This window comes from Rattus norvegicus, chromosome 6, assembly GCF_036323735.1.
Source record: "Rattus norvegicus strain BN/NHsdMcwi chromosome 6, GRCr8, whole genome shotgun sequence".
Classification (NCBI taxonomy): Eukaryota; Metazoa; Chordata; class Mammalia; order Rodentia; family Muridae; genus Rattus; species Rattus norvegicus.
Genome location: NC_086024.1, coordinates 16,591,875 through 16,618,451, shown reverse-complemented (window position 1 = coordinate 16,618,451; position 26,577 = coordinate 16,591,875). Strand labels below are relative to the sequence as shown.

The following is a 26,577-nucleotide window of genomic DNA, read 5'->3' as shown; positions in this document are numbered from 1 at the left end:
GTGAGCCACCGTGTGGTTGCTGGGAATTGAACTGAGGTCCTCTGGAAGAGCAGCCAGTGCTCTTAACCAGAGCTATCTCTCCAGCCCCTTACGTCATTCTTAATTTCTGAATGAAAACAAGGTCCTAATTCCACCTAAAATGACTATCTCACACGCAACCACAAACATACTACCCCCTGCCCCAGAATAAGTGCCCCCTGAGGGATGCTTAGACGTTTAGCGTCCCATAACTTAGGTACAGTGGTATATATTTACAGCACGTACATGTGAATATCATCTCAATGCTATACTATATAAGAAAGTCAAACAGCAAATATCTGCTTAATAAACAAGCAGTCTTTTTTATACAAGTATCTCACTTATTCATTGAGAGTTTCTTATATGTATACAATGTAATTTTATATCCACCCCCCCCTCTGGACACTGTCCCCAATCTCATAGCCTCCTTTTCTCCCGCTGAATCCAATCTGTGGTGCCCATATGTGCATAAGTATGAGACCTCCCACCGGAGCAAAGGTAACAGCAACCACACTCCCAAAGAGAAATGACATTCTGGGAGCTGGAGATGGCTCAAGGGTTGACGGTTCCTGCAAAGAGGTCAAAAAGAAAAACCTGTTCCTTGGGTAGCTGGCTTCTGGCTGGAGTCAGCTAATGGGAGGCACCCATAGAAATCCAGAGGGGGCAGGAACCAGAGGCTAATTGATTCCCAGCACACAAATGGCTACTAACCACCATCTCTAACTCCAGTTCCAGGGGATCTGGTGCCCTCTGCTGGTCTCTGTAGATAATGAACACACATTATGCACGAATAACACATGCAGGCAAGAGACTAATATACATAAAAATATTCTAAAATATTTCTCTTTTAAAAATATTTACTTATGTATCTTATGTATGTGAGTACACGGTAGCTGTCTTCAGACATACCAGAAGAGGTCTTCGGATTCCATTACCGATGGTGTGAGCCACCATGTGGTTGCTGGGAATTGAACTTAGGACCTCTGGAAGAGCAGTCGGTGCTCTTAACCACGGAGCCATCTCTCAGCCCCCTAAAACATTTATTTAAAAAAGAATAGAAAAACTACTCTCTCTTCCTTAGCTGCCATCAACTGCCAGTAGCTGCTCAGGGACACATGTGAGTCCCTGACCCCATCCGTGCTGGAATTTTGACCTGTGAAAGTAACCACAGATACTGTGAGTTCATGTGTACAATGGCCATGTTACGCCCAAACAATACTGCTTCACAGCACTCCTTCCCATCTCTCGCCCTTACGTACTGTAATACATTGCTGTGTCCTATTTAGGACATCTACATTACCCACTGCTCACCCGCTGCAAAAAGAAGCTTCTCTGAGCAAGGCTGATGACAGCCACACAAATCTATGGATATAACAATAAATATTATCGGCTTAGACTTTTCAAAACCTACTTTAATAAGGGTTCTTTATTTATTTATTTATTTATATGAGTACACTGTAGCTGTCTTCAGACACACCAGAAGAGGGCATCAGATCCCATTACAGATGGTTGTGAGCCACCATGTGGTTGCTGGGGATTGAACTCAGGACCTCTGGAAGAGCTGTCGGTGCTCTTAACCACTGAGCCATCTCTCCAGCCCCTAATAAGGGTTCTTAAATGCTTCAACCTCCCTTCTAGCCCACTACCCACCAGAGGTAATGGAAAAGAAAGGTTACTAGGAAACAAGGGTTGTGGACCTGTTTAGAAATAATTCTTTGGGGCGATTCCCCCAAAATCATCAGTCCGGTTCTCTAGCAAACACCAAAGTTGAGTCCACAGCCGCAGTCCAGCCTATTTGGCAGTCACCACTCATGAATCAGCAGTGGTGTTTCGGCCCAGAAGAAACCATGGGACCCCACTAGCCAATCAGCCCAAGGCCCCGTAAGCAGCAAGAAGCCACAGGAAAATCACGAGTTCTTGGCTGAGTTACTCTCTACAAAGTCACAAACGGAGACGATCAGCAACACAATGTCAGGTAAGTTAATGCAAGAGCCTCGCCATCCAAGACTAGCGAGGTGGAGCAAGGCGAACCAATGCCAGAGCCTCCGTCCACTGTCTGTGGGGGCCGTGTGTATATTCTTTCTAAACACCACACGTCCTCTCACGTGTCTGCTTCAGCAAAACATCCTTTCACCTGTATATCCGCCTCACAAAACACAACTGGGTTTCCAAAGAAACCAGAAGTTTCCACTTCAAACTATTTAGAAGGCAATGTGATAACATGCATGACCATTCAACAAGACAACGGTAATGGGATCTGCTCTAGAGCTTATGACACCCTGGCCCAGCTTCTGACCAGGTTTACAGCAGGCATGAATCTTCTTCTCTCTCAAACACACCCCTTCCTGCTGCAGACAGGCTGAATTCACACATCCACTACCTTTAGTTTACAGTAGCGTATCCAGACTCAAGCCAGACTACCACTTAGAAACCATAGGAAGTCACCCAACCTCTCCGTACCTCAGAATTCTCATCTGTGAAATGGGTTAACAGTATCTACCTCAGGACTAAAGAGATTAGCACATGTCCGGTGCTTAGACAAGAGCCTAGCACACAGGGTTTATTACAGTTAGCTCATTCTCCTTCCTACCTCTGTCCTCTCCTCTCCCTCCTAAAACTATATCTGATTTTTTTCGGTTCTGTCCACAAGACAACAGAACACCCAAACCACCAAAACCTCAGTCCTCTGCTAACTTCACCTTCTCTCCCTTTACTGGCAAAAGAACCGAAAGAGGAGAAGTGTGTCTCCATTACTTCAAACCTCATTAGTGCCTCAACCTATTACACTGCTTTATAGTTTCCCTTCTGCTCTGGCCCAACCACTCAGAGAACTTGCTGTCAATAAAGTCACTAATGACTGTCGAAAGCACCAAAAATCCGTCATCCAGTCTGAGTGGCTTGAGCACTCAGACCTGTGGTCACCCCACCCCCCAACCCCGACACACACACACACACACACACACACACACACACACACCACACACACACACACACACACACACACCACACACACACACACACACACTGACCTCCCTATCATCTATTCAGACATATTTAGACATCACTCCTAGCTGCCTCAACCCACAGGCTGGCCTTGAACCCCTCACCTTCTGGGTGCTGGGATTATGGGCATGTGCCACCTGGCCTACCTTAAAACTTATGTCCTGAAAGGCTTTTCAAAAATATATAGGGGGGTTGGGGATTTAGCTCAGTGGTAGAGCGCTTGCCTAGCAAGCACATGGGTTTGGTCCCTGGGTTTGGTCCCCAGCTCCGAAAAAAAGAAAAAATATATAAAGGGCTGGTCAAGGAACTGTGAAATTGGGTGTCCATCCCAGGGGCTGACACAGCAGGGTTGCCTGTGCACTTGTCTTTGTGGACCGGCTTCCCTGAGGCATGCAGTCAGGGAGCGCTGTTGAAAATGCTCTGTTCTTGTGTGAGGCACTTTCCCTTCATAAATGGTGGTTTTAGCCTGTCTTTTCTAATGGAAATATCTTTACTTGGGCAAAGAGACTGCCTTCCCTAATGTTCTCTTTTCCTTGCCACAGCCCGCATCTTCTATTTAAAGCTTCCTTCTGAGCATTTTTCTGGGTCTTTCTTTGTGTGTGCCCCCTACCTGCAGGGACTTTTAAGAGTTGCATCTTGGTCCACTTCACTCTCTTCCTAAGACTCTCATCGTTATCATTACCTCTGCCTTCCCAGTCCAGCTTGATGGTACTCCTGCCTCTTGTTTCCCTGGAGACTTTCCACACCACACGCAGAGGCTCGACCCCCTGCCCTGTAAAACCGCTCGCTCACCAGAGTGGTCCTGAGCCCACCCGTCACCAGCCGCTATCCCTGCTCAGCCCACCAGTGCCTGTGACCTCTGACCCTATGCTCTTCCCTATAGTCCTATGTTCAGGTCAAGGAGAGCTCTCTGCCTCCCCCTATGTGTGGCCAGTGGGAAGCTCAGTAAATGTTTGGTGAGCATTAGTGACTACTGACCCCTCAATTACCAGCCCCACTCACCCCCTTACAAGGAGTCCTTGGAGGAAAGCAATGGGTGCCCTGGATAGAAACAGGTTACCCTGGGAGAAGCTACAGAGTGCTGGTCTACATTTGCATCATGTGGGCCAGAGCCCCAACATCTCCAGTTTACCTCACACCCCCTCAGCACTGCTCTCCTCGTTGTACAAAGGGAGGTTCTCCCTTCTTCCTCTCTCCTCTCTCTTGTCCCCGCCCTGCTCCCCATATGCACTTTCCTTCCCAGTCCTCTGATGTTGGCTCCTTTCCATCTTCTTTCCTGTAGTTGGCAAGGGTCAGGGGTCATGGTTTCCAGTCCTTAAATGGCGGAGCAAGTTTAGAGAAAGGTACACTGGGCCAGACCAAGGGAGCCCTGCTTTCCCTGGGGAGTGTAATGACAGCCTAACATTCAGCCTTAGAGAACCTTTAGAGAAGGTTCTCTAAAGCTCTAAAGCCTCAGGGTCCTTTAGAGAAGTCAGGCCTGGGGAAGTTGGGGCAGGCAGCAGTGGTGCTGGCAAGCTCAGTGGAAAGGGGGCTCAGTAACAGCCTGGGGTATAGCCAGAACCACAAGGAAGCTCCAGGGCTGGTAGGAACAGGATCCAAGGCAGCCTAGGTGGGCAAAATGGCTGTGCAGCCTTGAGGGCATCAAGACATTTCTCTCACATTAGTTTGGGCTGGAGCAGCCAGCTAACTATAGAAGTGTTGGCAGGAAGGTCTCCAGAAGGGAGTGGAAACAGTGACACTCGGTCTCCCTCCAGCACCAGGGCCGCTCTAATCCCACAAAATACACACCTGGGTAGATACCTGGACAACCGGCACTCTGGGTGGCCAGCAATAACCAACCGTTTCTCAGGCATGAATTTCCAGCGGTGTCAGCTGTTCCATAAAGGGAGACAGGTGACTTGGAAATGTTCAATCTCAGACTGAGGGTGGCTGGCCTGGGCTTGGACTTCTGCACCCTGGTAGGAGGGCTTTGGAGAATAAAAGCCAAGGGAGGGGGCAGGTGCCGGAGGGACAGACAGGGGTGACACTAGGCAGGGGGCCCACAGCCCTTCCTGCCACCTGGCTTTCCTCTGAGCTCATTGGTGAGTTTTCAGAAAAGGGAAGTGGGTAGAGACACACTGGTTTCAAAATAAGTGCATCCTTCGTCTCTTGTCTGGCCTCCGTCCTGCCTGCTTTTCCCTTCCTTCCACTCCACTGTGCCTCCCTCCTGGAATTCCAACCCTGAGACCTGCATGATTCAAACATGTCTAATGTGGGTTGACTCCCTGCCCCAAGGGACTGTGGAGAGGGAATTAGGTCCCGTGTGAAAGACCCAGAACCCTGGAGAGCAGAGGCCCCCACCCAGGCACCCCTATCACCAGTGTCCAAGTAGCAGTAACAGACCACTAGGGGGAAACTAGTTCCTTCAGATCAAGAAAACGAACTCTCTGGCCTGGGGGAGACCTAGCCTTCTAGGTGGGCAGGTCAATCAATCTCTTGGCTAACAAAGCTAGGAAGGTAGATATTCTTTTGGCCATGCTAAGGGGACAGGAGGTACAAGTATGCATCCCTTTGATGACATGATGGCGTTTCCTTCCCAGAATTCCCACCCCTAGGGCGGTTGCCCTTGGAGTTGCAGCCAGATTACTCCACTAAGTCTTCTCTTTGGGGAAGCGTGGCTCCCCTTTCTACCTCTGTTTTAAGAGCCTTTCCCTAAAGCCCAGGCTTCCTCACTCGTCTCTGAGGCCTTCTTCCCTTTTCTGCCATTCAGCTACACGTCTGGCCCAGCTCAAATGGCAGCTGTTGAGATTCACAGCCAGCTTGCTTGCTCGCTTTGGGGGTTTCTCTTTTAAATGCTAATAAAATTGTCATCCTTGGTAAAATCCTTCGTGGAGAGCTGTGAAGAGAAAATGAGGGAGCCTGGTTGTCCTTTCCTGACAGATGGAGCCATCCCTTCTGTGTTCTGACCCCTACAGCATTTCTAGACATAACCTGTTTTCTTCCCAGGTCTGGGACAGAGAAGCACACAGGTGCCACTGAGCATGGACCAGGCCACCCCTGGACAGTAGACATTTGAAGGAACCAGTGTGGCCCTTCTTCGCTTACAGGGAAGGCTTCAGGATTGGAAGACAGGTGCTGATGTCACATCCTTTGGGGCCAGAAAGCCCCCTGAGCAAAGTCAGGTCCCCTCTGCTCTTCGGTGGAGTGTGTCAGAGCAGTGAGCCACCAGGCCAGGTTAGGGAAACAGAGCTCTAGTTCCCTTTTCTCGAGGAAGCTCTGCCTCTAAGCCTAGGCTTGTTCTGTGCAGATGCAGGCTCAGTATTGTCAGCTTCTCACTGGAGTCCCTCCCTTAGCCCAGGCTGCCCAGGAAGGCTGTGCATGCTACAGATGTCTCACGTGTCATTCCTCCACTTGTAGGAGCTATGACAGTGGTTACTGTTGCGATAAATTCTCCAAACCAAATAAGCCCAAGTAATGAAAACACAGCTCAGTTAATATGAAAACAAGCTATGCCTAGATTGGGCAGATCTGCCACTACACTGCTCTATTCCCCTGGCTGTGAGATCCCTTAGAACTCACAGTTTCTCCAGGCCACGGGCTTCAGCTCCATCTTCCTTCCACCGCCTCTCTCCCTCTCCCTCTCCCTCTCCCTCTCCCTCTCCCTCTCCCTCTCCCTCTCCCTCTCCCTCTCCCTCTCCCCCACTTCAGCCTCACCTTCCCTTCCCCTGCCCAATCACTGGCTCTGGCCTTTATTTTACAAGTTAAAATGGTGAGAAGGTTCTGATGAACTCCCCCGAGTCCTGACTGCCTGACTAGGCAGCCCTTCTTGGGGAAGAAGGGAGAAAGAGACAAAGAAACCCTCTACAAACACAACAGGAGCACGTGTGGGTCAGGGTTGCACGCACAGCGAGAATCGCCCATCCCCAAGAGGGCGCTCTAACTCCCTGTGGTCACTGGTGTCCCTAAGCAACACATGACAGGGGAGCACAGGTCTGCCACCTAAAACTCCCAAGCACTGGTTCAGCAGGAGGCCTTTATTGAGAGATTTCTTAGTGTTAGGCTGACAGGCGCATGAGGACGGTATGCACCTCGCTGACAGTGTAGGGCTGTTAGGAGAGAGGGGAACTACTGGTGTCCTAGGAATCCCCTCTGCATCCTGAGCTAAGCATGACAGCAGGGTGGATGCCAGTGACAGCCCACGATCACGGAGGGGCCCTGTCAATGTCCACGGAGATGTCATGAGGCTGAAAGAGCTGTCTGGAAAGGGCAGCTGTCAGGACAGCACTCAGGCACCCTGTGGCTGCTTTGGGCCCACACAGAAGGGTCACCCCAGTGGCTTCTTACAGGCAGGGTCTTGTGTCACAGACAAGGCCACAGAGCCTTGCGCTCGCTCCCACATGTACCTGTGGGGACACAGATTATAAAGAGTCACTCAAGACCAGGGCCCGAAGGTTCCAGGGAAAGGGGGTCAGTCTCATGGTTTCAGAAAGTCCTGTCATATACTCACGAGAACCCAGCGGGCACCAGCAGGCTGTCATCTGGGGCCAGGGCCACACACTGTCCTCCCATTGTCACCTTAGAGGAGCCCTCCTGTGAGAGAACAGCAGAACCAAGTGGAGGCTGGTGAGGCTGAGCTCCCTGTCTCTCTCGGAATAAGAAAAAGTGTGTGTGTGTGTGTGTGTGTGTGTGTGTGTACACGTGCATGTGCACGCGCACAAGTGCGCACGTGCATGGCGGGTGTGGGGAAATAGGGGAATGGGGGAATCAGAAGCTACTCAGGGAAACAGGGGAGGGCACAGGGGGAGCAGGGGGTCCTCAGTGGTAGAGTTCTTGCCTTGCAGGAGGCCCTAAGTTCCATCCCCAACACCACAGAAACAAAACACAAACATAAAAGAGGGTGAGGGGAAGTCAGGCCCCAACTCTAGCTTTCATGCCCCTGAGTCTGCCCTGCGAGAAGGTCTGAGAGTAGGTCTCACTATGGGACCCTGAGCCCAGAAACAACCAGTCTTCATGAATAGGAAATTGTGCCACCCTGTCCTGGGGTCCCACTTGCCAGTTGCCACAGCCACACATCTACATCCTGTCTCGGGCCTTTGCTGCTGCCTTGTCCGTGGGCGATGACCTGGTGGGAGACAAAGCAGAGTATGCTGGGATTCTGCCCCATTTGGGAGACAGTCACAACCCTGGCCCTCAACCACTGTGACCTTCAAGGGACAAGATGTGCACACTGCCACAGCCTCATCCCCATGTAACAAGCATTTGCTTGTCAGGGATCAGACTGCTCCACCCACATCCCTTTCTACCTCCTGCAAACCCTTACAACTAGCTTCACAATTCTACCCGGGGCTGGAGAGATGGCTCAGTGGTTAAGATCACAGAGGACCCAAATTCAGTTCCCAGGACCCATGTGGTCATTCATAAGCATCAGTAACTCCGGTTCCAGGGGATCTAGCGCCCTCTGCTGGCCTCCACAGGCATCATAAGCATCTGTGACTCCGGTTCCAGAGGCTCTAGCGCCCTCTGCTGGCCTCCACAGGCACCAGTCGAGCATGTGATGTGCGTACACACATGTGGGCCAACAGCGATAACCACAAGATAAACAAATCTAAAATTTTTCGTGAAAGCATTCTCTGTGCACACCACCTGCTCCAGCTATTCTCCTATGACTCTGTGTTTTCTCTGGTAGTGAGCTGTCACATGACTGATCACAGCAACTGTCTTCTTCTTACCAAAGCCTAAGGCAGCAGGAATACTAGATGAACGGCCAGCTTGTAGGGTCTCTACACATTGCTGTTCAGCCTTCCACCAAAACTCTTCCCTTCAGCTTCCAAACTTCCATGTGCCAAAAGCCCAGGGGACACCGGTAAGGGACACCCAGGAAGCTGACAGTGGACAAAGACCCTCCCACTCTAAACACAAAGTTTTCTTGGGACCATGAAGGCGCCCAGAGAATTTCAGTCACAGCAACACCCCCTCCCCACCTCTGTCTCTCTCTGTCTCTCTGTCTCTGTCTCTCTCTGTGTGTGGGGGCAAGGGGGAGGGGGAGGGGGAGAGGGAGAGAGAGATTCCCACTTCTCAGGTCAATCTCATGCCTCTGAAATCTGTGTGTGTGTGTGTGTGTGTGTGTGTGTGTGTGTGTGAGAGAGAGAGAGAGAGAGAGAGAGAGAGAGAGAGAGAGAGAGAGAGAGAGAGATTGATTCCCACTTCTCCACTTCTCAGGGGCTGGCTGGCTGGCTGGCTGTTGAGTGCCCCGAGTCGTATGTATTACCTGAGTCTCATAGCTGTCCCCAAACAGGCTTAGGGATGTGCCTGCCTGAAGCTCCCTGGAGTGGCTCTCCAGCCAGGCCTTCAGTGACATGGGCTCCATTACGGACCGTGTACTCAGCGGGAATGGCGGCTCCTTGAGCAGTTGGTCTGTACCAGTGACACAGTAATGAGAAGGGATCTCCAAGCTCAGCCCACCCAGCCCCAGTATAGCCAGGTCCCAGAAGCCTCAACTTATAGCCAGTACAGGACGTGGGTGCAGCCTAAGGACTGAGCAGCTGTATGAGGTGCTGCTTGGTGTTGCCTGCTCAGTACTTTGATTACTAGGCAGAGGGTTTGGGAAGAAGCTCCCAGGACCAAGTTAGGGAGGGAGGGAAGGAGAAAAGGGAGGAACCTCACCAGGGTTGGGCTTTCCTGTTCGGTACTGCTCAGAGTGGAAGAACCTGCAGGGACCAGCAGAGGGGACGGAATGATGGCATTCCTGTTAGATGCCAGTGAGGTATACACCACACTCAGGAGCCAGTACACACTCATAGACCCTCACAGGACTTCATTACCCATCATGCTTCCCTCCCAACCCTGCAGAGCAGCTTATCCCATCCTGGAGGCGGGAGATTCTTTTTAACTCCCACCCTGATGGCTCCAGACCAAGAGGGCATTGCAAAACTGAAGGACAGTGAGGGAGGGCCAAGCGGGAACTTACTCTTGGATGATGGGGGCTAACTGCGTCCCAAGGTCCTTACAGTGGAACCATTTCTCGAAGAGGACATCCTCAGTGTCGCCCACATAGTACCTGCCAAAACAGAGGTCAAGGGAGTCCACTCTCTATCTGGGCAGCTTTGGGGCAGCCTGGGCAGGCCAGTCTCTGCTTGAGGGCCCCTTACCGAACCCATGCACTGCAAAGCTAAGCTGCTTTTGTTACTCTTTGTTAGCACGGCCTGGGAACACACTTACACCGGGTGTGTGCGAACCAGGCAGAACTTGGGCTGGGATGACAGGGATCACACAGCCTGTGTACGTGGTGGAGCAGGCTCAAGACAGAGGCTTAGAGAGCACTTCAACGAAAGGAAGTTGAAGCCTAGCCTGAACCTTGGACAGGCAGCTGGAAGGGTGACTGTCTGTTCTTCGGGCTCTAGGTGAGCCCCAGACGTCAGAAACATACACAGAAATGTCAGCAGCCAGTGCAGCACCCCCACCTCCCACTCCCTGACCCCTACATCTCCCATCCCCATGAGGGATTCTTCTGTCTTGGAGGTCGGAGGTCACCTCTGCTGCTTAGAACTGGAGCACAGCTCTGACCTTCTCTGGCACACACAGCCTTCAGTCACCCCTGCCACCTATGTCCCCATGAGCAGGGAGCACGTGGACAGACACCTCTTACCCTTATGCAAGTAGCACAAGGGAGGTGCTGGGAGCAACCGTCACCAGAAAACCTAATCTCTGCCTCCGTCTCAGATCAGCCCAGTTCTTTCTACCCCTTGACTCTTGGCAGAAAAGCAGGGACAGCTCTAAGGAGACAGAGGCCATATCATGCATCCACTCGGCTTCTAACCTGGGATGGAGCTGGCTACCAGAAAGCTTCATTATGGGGCTGAAGTGCCCTCAGGAACGGTCTTCAGGGTGGTATTTTAATGCCGAGTTCCTGGCTTTTATTAAAGGTCAAAAGCAGCCAGATGAAATCTGTTATTGAATTTGCTGTAAAACGTTACTGAGGACACCAATATCTCACTAGAGCCTCCTCCAGAGAGCACCTCAGAGAGATTCCTTTTAGAAGCCCTGCTATCTGCCTATTCAACAGGCCGTTATGCCGTAGTCTATGGTGCAGCCATCAGTGTGTGTGTGTGTGTGTGTGTGTGTGTGTGTGTGTGTGTGTGTAATTTTCAACAATCTGAGAGATACTTGTGGATTTTCCAGTGGGCATGTGGCTTCAGTTATGCAAACGGGGTGAACTGTCAAAGTCTGAAGTACCTCAGGATTTGGTTTTTCTTACATTTATTTATCCAGGGAGGGGCACGCATGCCCTCACATGGGTTGTGGAGGTCAGAGGACAATTTTCAAAAGTTCTCGCCTTCCACCACGCGGATCCCCAGGCTCAAGCTCAGGCCCCGAGGCTTGGCAGCTGGAGCAGTGGCGCCCTTACATCGAGCACTCCTGTTGGCTCCAGCATCAATTCTTCATTTAAACTAAAGACAACAGAACTTAAACCCATGCATGCAACAAGACTGGAGGCTTGTGAGGGGAAGGCCACGTCTTCATGTCTAACTGGAGCCTGACAAAGGATCTTTGTTTCTGTGTTTTAATTACTTGTTTTCTTGGGAGGCACAAGAGGAATAAAATTAAATTCACAAACCATAAAAATCCTCCCTTAAGTGGCAGGTGATTTTAATTTAGTTCACTTCAGATTCTTATGTTTCTAGGCTGTGAGAGGGGATATGTATGATCTGGACTCATTAAAAAAGGAGTGTTTCAAATGCCCATTATAACAGAAGGTATCAGGCAAGGAATTTTGATTCTGGTAACTTACTGAGAAATGTAGTTTTCTTTGAAAAAAATCAAAGCATAGTTGAAGAAAAATCTTTGGTTTTTGGAGTCTGGAGAATTTCCTTCTTTCAGAGCTTAATAGTCTAGCCCAATGGTTCTCACCCTTCCTAACGCCAGGACCCTTTAATACAGTTCCCCATACTGTGGTCACCCCTCACCCCCACACCATAAACTTACTTTGTTGCTACTTCGTGACTGGAAATGTTGCTACTGTTAGGAATTGTAATGTCAATGGTTTCCCGTGGTCTTAGGCGACCTCTGGGAAAAGGTTGAGAACTGCTGGTCTAAAGAGGGATGGGGGTAGGGAGCAGGACGGAGTCTGACTTTATTCTCCAGGGCTGGTTCTTCCGCCCTTGCTGATCCAGTATGCGTGTGTTTCTCTGTATTGCCACATGTAGCTAGTTTCTTTACCTGGGCCTAGTTTCTTCTCCAGTAACTAACAGAGCACAGCTCTAGCATGCACAAGGCCCGAGGTTCAATCCCCAGAGTTTCAAGAAGAGCAGATAGGAAGCACCCTTAACCCCTAGCCAGTATTATAGAGTAATAAATACACACGGCAGCCCCTAGCTGGTGCCTGGAACACAGATGTCGCTGGCCAGATGTCCACGCTCATTGTGAACTGGGGTAGAGACACAAGTACAGAGGCACGGGCCAAGGACAATTTCTGCAGGCCCAGGCGGCTAGCAGCTGCAGTGTTTGCCGTATCAGGACATGTGGCTTTTGGGTTCCTCCATTCTCCCTGTCTGTACTCACCCCTCCCTACCACAAGGCTCCTAGCTGACCTGCAGGTCCAGCCGGAGTCTTCATGTGCACCAGAGACCACCTCCTCCCCTCATCATCAAACCCACTCTCCCTCTCTGGTCAGTCAGCAAATCCAGGGTCTCCATTACCTCCTGTCACCAAGCCCTCTAGTCTCTTGGTGGCCAGGAAGTACTTTCTTGAGTCTTATCAGCCATTCTTCCTGCTATACTTTTGAACGATCCCCTCTGCTGTTAGCTCTCTGATGACCACACATGAGCAATTACCTCAGCCCATCCAGCTCGGTCTCCATTCGCCTTCTCTCAATCACCAGGCCCATGGTGTTGGCAAACCTCTGCGGGGAGTGGGGCACCCTGGCAGGCAGGAGGAATATCTGCGAGGGTGGAGAACTGGGGTCCAGCAAGACTGCCATCTCTTAAGGTGACCTGGGTGCCTCTAACACACTGGGTGACCCACAGGGCAGCAGGGAGCTCTGCCTGTCCACCCTGGAGCCCACTCTCTGCCAGCCCCTACCCTAAGACCATGGGAGACCTGAGGGACTGTTGACCTGGGCTCAGAAAGGGGGAGCCCTGAGGATGGGCAGGGAAAGCAGCCTGGGTGGGTCTCTGCTCTGATGTCCTTTGCCTTTCTTTCCCCTGGGGTCAGCCTCACCTCTCCCTGTCGTATAACCACATCCCGGTGTTCTCCTTGCTCGAGGACTCGGAGCACCATGTCTCCCTCCAGCTGGTAAAACACCTGTGGGAAAACCAAGAACCCAGACCTCCCAGCTACATCCTTTAGGTCCTTAACTTCTGTCCAGGACCTGAACTCTGACCAGAAAACCAGAAAAGCTTCCTGAAGGCCTCAGGGCTTATGAATAGCCCCAGCACCCCTGATGTGAAGCCCCTGAACCCCTTGGCCCAGGCCACAGACAAGAAAGTTGGAGACGTACAGGGGTCTGTATATCTGGAACTGTAAATCTGGAACATGTAGGTGATCATCAGATTACCCAAGGTGCAACGGCAGGTGCCTGGCTGGCAGGAAGGATGTGGAAGGCTGGTGAGACCCTGAAGAACGCAGTGACACAGCCCTGGAGATAAGCCTTAGCTTAGGCAGGGCATTTTCATGTACACCAGAAATCTTATAAGCCCAGCATGAACATTACTAGACCCATTCTGAAGAAAGGAAAGCTGAGGCCCAAAGCAGCTGGTCTAAGCTGGTGAGTCCTGGAGTTGCAGTTGGGATCGTAGCCTGTGTAGCTCTGGGGCCCTGTGCATTTCTCCAGCCATTAAGATGCTCTGGCACTGTGCTGTGGCAGATGACAGCCGAGGCTGATGGGCTTGGTGGCTGGGCTCTCTCTAGGGCTCCTATTAAATTTTCTATTCTCTCCTAATCAGTAACTTATGAGCTGAACATACGACCCGCGTCTTTAATTGGCAGAAAGATTGCCTTGAGTTTGAGGCCAGCCTGGGCTATCGAGACCTTGCCTTAAAAAGTGAAGCGAACCAAAAATTATTCCCAGAGGGTCGTAATTTACATAGCATAGGTGACAGCGTTCAGGTTCTGAGTGAGGGAAAACAGACTTGCTATGTTTTCTACAGTGAATAGTATTTACTTTCATTAATAAAAACAAGCCATAGATTTGAAGATGCAGCTCCCTGGCAGAATGTCTGTTATGTCATATGTATGAGGCTCTGAGTCTAATCTCCTAGAAAACACACACACACACATACTCATACACACACTCACACACACTCATACACACACTCACACACACACTTATACACACACTCATACACACACACTCACACACACTCACACACACTCACACACACACACTCACACACACTCACACACTCACACACACTCACACACTCATAAAACACACTCACACACACTCATACACACACTCATACACACACACTCATACACACACTCATACACACACACAATCATATACACACACTCACACACACATGCACACACACTCACACATACACTCATACACACACTCACACACACTCATACACACACTCACACACTCACACACATACACACACTCACACACACTCATACACACACTCACACACTCACACACATACACACACTCACACACACACACTCTCTCACACACACACACACACACACACACACACACCTTATATGTTATTTTCCCCACCCCTTATATGTTATTTAATACAAATCAGGAAAGCCTACTAGGTTTCTTTATAGGAAGCGAGAGAGAGAGAGAGAGAGAGAGAGAGAGAGAGAGAGAGAGAGAGAGAGAGAGAGAGAGATCAGTCCCTAGTATAAGTCTTGGGTTCTTTCATGATGGAAGAGAAGGGACCCCAGAGTTATGGGGAGGTGCTGCAAATGTCAGCTTGGAGAAAGGGGCCAGATTCAAACCTTTTCTGGGCTGACAATAAGTTATTGATAGCCATTGATCAAAACTAGAAGGCAGCAGTGGGATGGTCCTGATTTGTTCCCTGCCTAGAGGCCTTCTCTGTGATGAGGGCAGGCCTGTCCTGCAGCACAGGACATAACCCTGACAGCAGAAAATCACCAATAACCCCAGGCAATCCAAAAAGAATTATGTTCCTTGGGAAGTGAATGACGTTTGAGACATAGGGCTAGCTGGAAGATTAAGTGTACCGGCTCACACAGATATTAAATTGAGTCTGGCTTCTGTGACCTGGGAAGGACTCACTGGTAGAGGAGCCAGCAACAGGTAAGGACCCGCAGCTATGAAGTACCTACTCTGTACACATTGTCTTTTCCCATAGGCACAGCTATTGTTCCATGTGCTACGAGAAAAGGCTCAGCCCAAGGGCACAGGGTATGGGTCTGTCTGGCCGTACAACCTGCCAGAGGAATGTCTCCCTCTCAGCCTACTGTCTTCATTCTTGACAATCAACAGAGAAAGTGGGCTTGAGTGGTGGGTGGGTCCAGGGCCCCTAAGGGCCATGGCAGAGGCTACAGCTCAACCAGTGCAGGCAGCACCAGATGTGCTTGAAACATCTCTCAGAGTGATTGCTCAGGCTCTGGGTGAGGACAGGCAAGGACAAAGAGGATACTGACCCTCTGCTTACTCAGGCTGCCCAGGGACACCGGAGGACCAAACCCTGCCCTTCTACTAAACAGCAGGTCCAAACACTGTAGACCTACCTCCAGCCAGACTTCTCTACGATACCAAGTGGCCCTCCTCATCGAAGTCAGCCCTGCCCACCAGCCGAATCCCAATATGTTCTGGCCCAGGACTCGTGAATGTGGTTTTACTTAGGGTTATCAATGTTTTGATAACAGGGAAGGAACCTGGAGGCAGGAGATGATACATGCTTGCCTCTCATGGCTTGCTCAACCTGCTTTTTATAGAACCCAGGACCTCTAGCCTAGGGATTGCAACACCCATAGTGGGCTGGGTCAGCCTTCCACATCTTATGGAGGCCCTATTTCAACTGAGGCTCCCTCCTCTCCAATGACTCTAACATAAAAGTCAGCTGGCACAGACACATATACACTTGAGCAGCGCGGAGAGACAGAGCCTCAGCCCAGCAAGAGCAAAGGAGATGGACAATGGGGGACAGGCAGGGTGGACGCTGACACCAGGCCTAACTGTCGAGTGGAGATGAGGCTGCTTGCCAAGCACTAAAGTCTACCTGGGTCTCAGGCATCTCTAGCCATGCAGCTCTAGCCCATCTCTCTCTGTAGTTCAGATTCTCCTCACAGGAGATCAGTTTTGAGGGAGGTGTTCAATGGCCACGAGAAGGTCAAGGTGTGTAGAACTGGTTCCGCTCAGCTCTGGCCACTGCTGCAGGCCATCATCCTCTGCCTGCTGTTCTGGTGCCCTTAGTATTTGCTGACAGAGAATTCTCCAGGCTTCACAGGGAGCAACCATAGTTGGTGCTGGGAATGTCAGTGATGGGGTGGAGGCCCAAAACCCAGAACCAGGCTTTCCAGAAAATAAGGGGCAATTCACAGTGGCCCTTTCCCAGCACATCCTGATATGTACTATGTCTATGTCACTCAGGAGTGTCAGGGTCGTTGTCGTCATCTCCTTCTCTCCTCCTCTTCCTCCTCCCCTTCCTCCTCTTCCTCCTCTTCTTCCCTTCCTCCTCTTTCTTCTTCCCTCTTTCCTTTTTTTCCTTTTCGTCCTCGTCCCCTTCTCTTTTCTTCATCCTCTCCCCTTCCTCCTCCTCTTTCTTCTACTTCTTCCTCTCCTTCCTCCTCCTCCTTCCAGACACGTTTTCACTTTTGTAGCCTAGTTCTCCTTGAACTCCTGATCCTCTTTGCCTGCCAAGTGCAGGATTACAGACGTGCACTCTCACCCTCAGATTTTGCTTTTTAAATAGAGCTTCAGTGAGCAAGGGTGGCAGCACAGGATTTAGTGCAGACTCCAGGTCACAGAAGTCCTAGCAGCTTGGGGCCTGTTGCCTCTAGTAGTAAAACAGGCCCACCCAGTCCCAACTCCTTCAGTACTACCCACACTCTACCTCCCACGTTGCCTTTCCGTCTCCCATTTCTCCTCCACCTCCTTGTGTCCTCAGAAAATTTACTCCTTGTGTGAAGGAGAGGGAGAACCTGGTTCTGGGGTCAAAGGACGATGGAATCCCTCAGAGTTCGTGTCTCATGTGAGGACCAATTATATGTGGAGAGGGAGCACCACATGTGCACGAAGTGGGGATCCCGCAGCCTCCTCAGTAGAGATCTCCAGGCACAAGGCAGGTACCCCCACCCCAATTCTAAGGCAATGATTTTCCCTTCCTCTGAGAGGTGCTTTTCTCTGGGCCACTCACTCCAGCCCTAGGAAATGTCTACTCCCCCCACCCTCCAAGGGTGAGCAGCACGGCCTACCTCCTCTCCCTCTTCAATGTGATAATCCTTCCTGGTGTTGGGGCCTCCGACGAACATGATTTTGAGCTGCTCCTGGTGCCTGCAGTACAGAGGCAAGAAGAGGACCTGAATCAACTCCTGGGAAGGAGGGGGGAAAGCAGGAACCTGTGGGGACAGGAAGAGGTCTGGTACACACATCTGGGAGAAGCAGTCTCCTCCACCCACAATGTTCCTCATGCATTAGTGTGTTTCCATGTGTTTTTGTCTGCATGTCTGCAGACCAACAGAGAAACAGCAGATTGGCCTGTGAACCAGACTGATGATTTCTTCATGATGGGGGAGGGCCCAGCTCACTGTGGGCAGTGCCATCCCTGGGCAGGTGTTCCTGTTCTGTAAGAGAGCAGACTGAGTAAGCCATGGAGAGCAAACCAATGAGCAGCATCCTTCCATGGCTCCTGCCTCCAGGTTCCTGCCCTGGCTTCCTTCAGTGATGCTCTTAAGTGAGTGTGGAGGTCAGAGGATAACTTTTGGGAGTCAGTTCATGTCTTCAGGTCTGTGATGGCAAGTGCCCTGCCCATTGGTCCATCCCGTCAGCCATTTTTTGTGTCTTTTAATAGACTTGACTGAGGTATACTTAGACACATGCAGAAAGTTCGTGAACAAGCCCATTTGAAAACATACACCTTCCAGTCAGAGTGCACAAGTCTCTCCTGCGCTCACAGCCCTCCACCAGCTTCTCATCTCAGTACGGGTATAAGGGTTTGAATCCCAGCACTGACCCAAGCTCTCGTGTTGGAGTCCTAACCCCCAGAAGCTGGGTGTGAACCTCAGAACTTGCCTCTCTAACAGTGCTGTACATCGCGTTGTTGTGGGAGGGGAGCAGTTTTGATGAGAGAGAGAGAGAGAGAGAGAGAGAGAGAGAGAGAGAGAGAGAGAGAGAGAGAGAGAGAGGAGAGAGAGAGAGTGTGTGTGTCAAGGACAAGGAAAAATCGACAGTTCCTTACGATTTGCTCAGTGCTGCCTTACGACTTGCTCAGTGCAGTGTAAGTAAGGTTTTATTGGACCTTGGACGTGGAGTTTCACAGCAGGAGAGCATCTGTGAGGATGGGAGCGGACACCGGGTTCATGCATTTGTAACCAAGGAACACCACTGATACCAGCAAAGTACCGGAGAAGCTAGGGCCAGGCATGGCACAGACTCGCCACGAAAACCGTCCTCTCACTGATGGAGGTTCTCTCCAAAGGCTAGATCATAATCATTGGCATCTACAGTTCTACTTTTGTCAGTGTGCTTCCTGCGTATTCCCAACGTCCAGAGCATCGAAGTGCTCAGCAAATACCGGCTGACTAAAGCGAGGGCCTATGATGGCGATGGTTAACCTTAGGAGTAGTAGAGGGCTGGACCGCTGGTGGGGGGCAGGGCTGGAGGCGGGGCTGGAGGCGGGGCAGGCGCTACTGACCAGGCTGATGTAGATGGAACCGGATTGAAAGGAGGGAGACTGGGAGGAGTGAGAATGGGACACTGCCGACAGGGAAGAAGTAGAGGAAAGAGGCAAAAGTGATTAAAAATGATAAAGCTTCGAACTGGGGAAGGCAGCAATGATAGACGAGAAGAGGCTCCGAGGGGCCGTCATGGTTAGCTACAGGGGTGTTGCGCAGTGACCAAGAGCGTGCGTGGACTTTGTAGTCAAACTGTTCCTGGGCTTGCATGTGGACTCTGTCCCCCACTAGCTCTGTGACATTGGGAAAGTTACTTATTAAATCCCACCCCACGGGGGCTACTGTGAGACGACAAGGAGACGGTGTGAAGATAGTCTTTCCGTTAGAGGGTGAGTGGCTGTAGTCATCTGGGTTGGGACACTGCCCACTGGAAATGACTTATAGCCACACAGACATGGGGACCTCAAATCCGCCACGGTGGTGCAAGAAGCTAGGCTGTGGGATTGAGGGAGCGGAGGGGGAAGTGATGGAGGTAGAGTGAACCGCTCAGTCCTGCTGTAGGTAGAGGAGGCCTGGGAGGGTCTGGTATTTGTGTGTGTGTGTGTGACCTTGAGCCCTGAATTAAGAATCCTCAGGGCTAGGGATGTAGCTCGGTTTGGAAAAGTGATTGTCTAGCATTCACTGACTTCCACCATCAGCATCTCAGAAACAGGATGTGGTGGTACACATCTGTCATTCTAGCACTTGGGAGGCAGAAGCAGGAAGATTGGGGTGCGTGCTTCAGGGTCACCAGGCTCCGTAAGTTCTAGTCCCAAGGTGCATCGGGGCACTGGGTTGGAAAGTTGGTTTCAGCCATGGAAAGAATGTCACACCCTGCCACCTCATCTCTCACAGCTTCAGAGACACTCAAGCCAGTCTCAGAAGCCAAGACCACGGTCTCTACTGTGGTCTCCAGAAAGAGGAACGAACTGAGGTAACGAAACAAGAAACTGATAGTTTTCCCCTACCCAAAAGAGCACCAAGTGGATGGCAAACTTCTGCACCTTTCAGGGGAACTCAAGGCTAGAGGGGGAGGGGACAGCTGAGGGAGGAGGAAGAGGAATAAGAAAGGGGGTGGGTTACAGTCTCCGGTAACTGGGAACTCACATAAGCTTGTTGCAAACCGGAGGCTGAAAGGAGGCCCGATTCTCTTCTACCCAAGACTTCACTCTCACACAGCGCTCCATGGCCGGCAGGCAGGACTCTTCTGACCACAACGTGGTCGCCAGGTAATCCGGCAGTAGGAGAGCTACAATGTGCTCTGTCTCCTGTCGGCAGCCTCTTTAATTAGTTTACCAGAGGTCAAAGAGCTGAGCAATCCCCTGTGACCCTGCGGTGCGGCTCTAGGGTCTGGGCCCGCTTGCTTTGCCCCTGCGCGCAGGGCCAGCCCTCCAGAGCAGGGATCAAAAGCCCAAGAACAGACCCGCCTCCTGGGACGTGGCCAGCATCCTCCCAAAACCTAGTTGCTCCGTCCGGTTCGAGGCTGGCCTCTGGTACCTATTCGGCCCATGTACGATGCAGGATGCTGGGCTTTCCGCTTTCCAAGATGCCCCGCCCCTAAGGAAACATTGTGCTGGGAGAATAAAGATTTGAAAATCGGAGACTTTGAGCACGAGGAGAACTGAAGGCGACAGGAGCACACAGAGGCCACCACAGGATGCAATTAACACGGCATCCCGTCTCCTCCGGAGCACGGTGGTCTGACTGGGTCCGGATGTGGTTGACTAGACACTGGACTCCACATGGGTGCAGGTGCAAGACCGGAAATACCTTGTCCTCTCCTTGCTTTGCAGCCGAGGCTCTGTCCAGCTAGGCAGCCCCAGCACCTTGTAATACTGGGCAGGAAGGAAGTGCCCAGCACTGTTTTGAGAGTGAGCTCTTTACCCCTCCACTGGGACTCGAACCAGGGTCTAGGCAAACTGCCACGGAGCTTCGCTATATCCCTGACCCCTTGCATGTCTTGTTTGTATTTTGTTATTTGGTTTGGGGTTTTGAGACAAGAAATCATTTTGTAACCCAGGATCTTGGCTGTATGTAGCTGTGTAGCCGCAAACTCTTTCCTCCTGCCTCAGTGCTGGGTTTACAGATGAATGCCACCATAAACCCACAATCCCTCCCTTGCATGTTTTAATCCACACATGTGTGAGGAACTTTACAGGTGAAGATGGTTGTAGGTGTCTGTCCTACTTACAGTTTTACTGCTGTGAACAGACACCGTGACCAAGGCAACTCTTATAAAGGACACCATTTAATTGGGGTTGGCTTACAGGTTCAGAGGTTCAGTCTATTATCATCATGGTGGGAAACACGGCAGCGTGCAGGTAGACATGGTGGTGACAGAGCTGAGAGTTCTACATCTTGATCCGTAGGCAGCCTGAAGACTGTCTTCCAGGCAACTAGGAGGAGGGTCTCAAAGTCCACCCCCCACAGTGACACACTTTCTCCAACAAACCACACCTACTCCAACAAGGCCACGCCTCCTAATAGGCCACGCCCTGGGCCAAGCATGTACAAACCACCAGCGTCCTAGCCTGTCAGACTAGAGGCTCCCCAGCCAAGGTTGCCCCGGGGCAGGAAACATCTAGTGTCTCCCTCGTGGCTCTCATGCCATCTTCTCTCGTCTGCAGCCTGACGTGGGCAGCATCTCCACTTGTCAGAGTTAAGAGCTCTGCTGGTGAAAGTGAACCATGGAGAGGCACTCAGCAAGCCTCTCAGCCACTAGGCAAGGACCTTCTTGTTTCCTCTCCACCACCCTCACCCCTTTCTACAGCTTTGTCTTTTCGGGTATTAATTTAGCACATTTTAGCTTAAAAGTTATCGAAGCATTTCCTTCTAGAACGAACGCTGGTTCCTAAATAACTCAAACCTTCTATATATTTCCCATCTCCAAAGAGTCAGAGGGGGTGTAACCAAAAACCCTGGCTATGCAGGAACCTGTGACCTATGTGTCAGGCTTGTTTTAGGTTCTGTTAAATGGGGGAGGGGAGAATTGGGCAGGTGAGGAGGGGGACTGAAGGGGAGGAGGGGGGCGGGTGAAGTCACACTAAGGGGAGGGGCTACTTTCAAACCAGCAGATGTTCTGTTACTACAAAGGACAGAGTGGTAGTTACCCTGTATTTTAATTGATGCAATCAAACAATGTGAGGCTGTAAGTAGAATTTGGGGACATGAGTGCTCTAGATTCGAGCTGAGATACATACATACAGTGGGGAGAGATACCTTCTACTTTGGACTACGTGGTTAGAACACTGTTCTAGGGTACCATGGGCAGGCCTCATTATTCAGACGGCTTCAGTGTCAAGAAAACTCCAACAGTTTCCCTCTTACCCATGTGTTCTGCCATTGATTAGTCCCTGATTGATTGGGGACTTCTGGATATTGATCCTTAGTCCTTCTAGATCTTACCTGTTTGTACTAGTTGCCTTGTCTATTACTAGAGCAAAAGTGATTTATTTTGGCTCCCAGTTTGCTGGTACCCTCAATGGTGGTGAAGTCATGGTGGCGGGAAGTTGAGGTAGCCACCTATACAGTATCCACAGGCAGGAAGCGAGCACGATGAATGCTGAACAATGCTGGTGCCCAGCTCCCAGTCTCTTTACCCAGCCTGAACGGCAGCTCACAGACTATCGCCACCCACAGTAAGTGTGGGCCTTCCCAGCTCAATTAGCTAGCGACTCCCGACTCCCTCGCAGACATGTCAGGAAGCTTGTTTCCATGGTGATTGTAAATCCCATCAAGTTAATAATCAAGATCAAACATCAGGCTGCTCCCAGGTGCCACCTCTCCCCCCACCCCCACCCTGTATACAGGAGTTTATTTCAGAAGAAAACAGCATCTGCTCCAGGCTCCTAGCCCATCAAGGCCTTCCCGCTTGCTGTGTGGGGTCTTGCTCAACCCCCCCCCCCATTGGGTGGCACACGAAGACCTTTAGATGCCTCTAAGTTTGGTCGGACATGGCTGTGGATGACTGGCTGATCCCTTAGTCCCTCAGTAGATTGAGCTAGTGTGTCAGCAGCTCAGACATATTTGGTCTGTCTGTCTCTCTTTCTCTCTCATCAAATATTTAAGAACAAATAGCTTTCTATGAATAAAAGAAATGCTTCCTGAACTGTGTTGGTGAATAGGGGAAGACGCAAGCCAAGCCCACAGTCTTCCATTGTCCTTCACGATACAGTTCAGTCCTGTGAGCCTAAGTGTGTGTGGGGTATTTCTCCCAACTAGCACACAGGCGATCAGAGCACAGCAGTGCCTGGGGGATGTCACTCTGATCCTATCTCCAAGGATATAGCATCAGACACCACAGGATGAGGGCTCAGTCCCGTTGGGAAGAAGGTCATCAGCTACAAATTGGAATTTTGTTTTCTTTCTTTCCTTTCTTTCTTTTCAGTTACCTTCTGTTCAAAATTTTTTAAACTTTTTTTTCTCTTTTTTATTTATTCTTCTCTCGTAGGATACACGTAGACTGCAGTTTCCCTTCCCCCAACCCCCACTCCTCCCACTTCCCACCACCACCCCTCCTCTCCCCTAGATCCACTCCTCCTCCGTTTTCCTTCAGAAAAGAGCAGGCCTCCCAGGGATCGCCATTGAACATGGCTTAACAAGATGTAAAAAGACCAGCCACAAACCCGCCTATCAAGGCTGGACAAGGCAACTCAGTAGGAGGAATCGGGTCCCAGGTGCAGGCACACAGTCGGAGACAGCCCCTGCTTTCACTGGTCCCATAAAACTCCAAGCTAACGAGCATAACATAAGCAGAGAACCCAACCCAGACCCATGCGGGCTCCCCGATTGCTGCTTCCGTCTCCGTGAGACCTTATGAACCCTGCTTAGTTGGATCTGTGGGCGGTCTTCTCCTGGTGTCCTTGACCCCTCTGACTCCTACAATCAACAATTTAGGATTTCGGAGACTGGCTCTTGGAAGCTTTGTAATTGCTGAGCGTCTCACCTGGAACACTGCTGCCCCCCTGTGCAGAAATCTGGGCTAGCATCCTTGAGGTGTGAGGATTCATGGCAGAAAATGGCCAGAGAGGCCTGCGGTATTACGTCTGCTTAGATGCCCCAGTGAAGATGGCTGACCGGATTAGCAGAATGCAGTTTAAATCAAGCGGAATGGCTAGGACTGCAGGTCACTGAATTGGGATGGCGAGTTACACTCCAGCTAACCGAGACTTCAGCCATTAAGTGTTGCTCTGTTTTAAGTGGACTGAACCAGTCCTGAGACCTTAGCGCACCCGACATCAGGTGGGTGCCACTATTCTGACCTCAGAACCCAGCCCGTGGACCCCCACAGCTGCCATTGAAGACCTAGTTTGTAGTGTCAGGATCTGGGCAAGTTCCTAAATGCTCTAACCTTGCCTTTCAGCTTCTGTAGTGCCACTGTTCTTGCTAACTAAAGTGTGTCAACCAGGATGTGATGTTTGCACATAAAGGGCAAAGAACAGAGCCACTTGGGCTGCATGATTTGGGCAAGTTCCCCTGCAGTCGCTGGCTGGCAAGGCCTCTGTTGTGCTTTAAGAGTGTCTGTGTGGGATGAACCTAGGCCTCCTCGCACATACGTAGTAGATGTGCAGCCTGGTCTTCATGTGGGTCCCGAACAACCGGAGTGGGGCTATCCCAAAAGCTGCTGCCTGTTTAAGGGATATGTTTTTCTGCTGGGCTGGCTTGTCTGACCTCAGTAGAAGAGGATGTATCTAGCCCCACAGAGACTTGATGTGCCAGTGTGGGGGATATCCAGGAGGGGCCCCACCCACTCAGAGGAGAAGGGGATGGGGGACAGGGGAAAGGGTTGTGAGAGGGAATGACCAGGAGGGGTGCAGTGAGCAGGATGTAAAATGAATTAAAAAATAAAAGACTCTCCATGTGTTCTCTGGTGAAATACCTCTCATGAATGGGCCATGGCTGGAGTTTAAACAGATCTGGTCTGACATGTCTGGTATTTAGTAGCTGGGTCCACACATTTCATATTTAATTACTGATATAATTGTGTTGATGAAAGGAAGAAGTCCTTAATCCTATCATAGGAAATAGAGTTTAATTGAACAAAGAAAACAATACATCAGTGAGACAGCTCCAAGAACAGAGCAGGCTCTGAGAACGGCAACCAGCGTTGAATTCTGAAGGTGTTTGCAAAGCAAGGGAACCTACACACACACACACACACATACACACACACATACACACACACACACACACAGACACACACACAGACACACACACAGACACACACACACACACACACACACACACACAATCAGTAGTTAGCTGCTCAGTCCATTTCAGGGCCTCCAGGAGTCAATGATTCACAGGTCCTGCCTTTGAACTCTACCCACATTCGCTTGGTATATTGGGCCAAATGTTGGACTCCATTCCAAGTCCATGGGCCTCTGCAGATATTACGGGTAGTACTTATGCTGACATTTTGTTCTGGATTTTCCAATGGCTGTACAGAACTGGCTTTCTATTAATGCTGTGACACAAAATTAGTGGTGTAAAAATAATGCTAGTAAGCCAGGCCTGGTGGCCACAGCCTATTATCCTGGCTACGGGACATAGAGCAGCGGTTCTCAACCTTTGCAGCCCTTTAGTAGTTTCCTATGTGTTCTCTCTCTCTCTCTCTCTCTCTCTCTCTCTCTCTCTCTCTCTCTCTCCATAAAGTCCAAGAATCCAGTAGTTGCTCAGTCTACAAAGTTGGATGTCTCAGGGGGTCTTCTGTATATTCTGGAATCCCACAAAAGTAGGCTCTAATGCTGGCGAAGGGATGGATGGATGTGCTAGCAAGGGGAGGGCAAGCAGGCAAAGATAGCTTCCTTCTTCCATGTCAGCATTTCTTAGCCTGTGGAGAGCAGCCCCTTTGGAGATAGAGTGACTTACAGATTGACTGTCAGATATTCTGAATAGTGGGTATTGGCATATCCAAATAGTAGCACAATTACAGTTATGAAGTAGCAATAAAAATAATTTTATGGTTGGGGGTGGTCACTTCAACATAGGACTGCAGCTTTAGGAAAGTTGAGGACCGCTGCTGTGTCCTTACATAGACTTCCAGCAGAAGGTATGGCCCAGGTTAAAGGTGTGTCTTCCCACCTCAAGATCCAGGTAAAATGCATGCCTCTTCCCACCTCAAAGGACAAGTCTAGAAGCCAAGTCATCCACTTCAAACCAAGCAAAGTAACCTCTCACAGTGAGTCCTCCATTTCTGGACTTTGCTCATTCCAGATGTTGTCAAGTTGACGACCAGGAATAGCCATCCCAAAGGGCAAGGACTAGGTGGATTAGCAGGCACAGTCACTGAGCCTGATGACCTACATTCCGTCCCTGGGGTTAACACTGATGGAAGGAGAGAACTGACACCTGACCATCATCTTCTCACCTCCAAACACACTCTGTGGGGCAAAAACCCCAACCAACCAACCAAACAAACAAACAAAAAACCCCACAAATTAGATAAATGTATATTTTTTATTTAAATTGGGAGGGAATACAGCTCAACAATAGAACACTGGACTATTATTCACACTGCCATACAGTTAATCCCCAGTCCCTAGAACCAAAACAAAACAAGCCTCCCAATGGCCCACCACATACACCAACCTATCATCTTTAGTTCTGAAGTCTGAATGGAGCTGGAAGGTGAAAATTCAGGTGTTGCCAGAGCTGTATTTTTTTTTTAAAGATTTATTTATCTTATGTTCGTTGGTGTTTGTCTAGATGAGGGTGTCAGATCAC

The 26,577-nt window shown here is 50.4% G+C and overlaps 1 protein-coding gene and 1 long non-coding RNA gene across 5 annotated transcripts; one reads left to right on the top strand and one right to left on the bottom strand.

The window, feature by feature from the left end:
• Positions 1-861: 861 nt before the first annotated feature.
• Positions 862-20,127, bottom strand: Haao (3-hydroxyanthranilate 3,4-dioxygenase). Of its 4 annotated transcripts, none has more exons than XM_039112794.2 (10): positions 19,960-20,092; positions 17,395-17,473; positions 13,216-13,299; positions 12,831-12,937; positions 9,968-10,057; positions 9,664-9,707; positions 9,269-9,414; positions 8,054-8,122; positions 7,508-7,590; positions 862-1,171 (listed from the first exon to the last, which is right to left on the bottom strand). In XM_039112794.2, exons 1-10 carry the CDS (start codon positions 20,037-20,039, stop codon positions 1,096-1,098), a joined length of 858 nt encoding a protein of 285 aa, XP_038968722.1. In that variant the 5' UTR covers positions 20,040-20,092; the 3' UTR covers positions 862-1,095.
• Positions 19,948-25,493, top strand: LOC120093196 (uncharacterized). The gene is made up of 2 exons (XR_005486287.2): positions 19,948-20,081; positions 23,303-25,493. It is a non-coding gene; the product is annotated as an uncharacterized LOC120093196 (long non-coding RNA).
• The last annotated feature ends 1,084 nt before the right edge of the window (positions 25,494-26,577 follow it).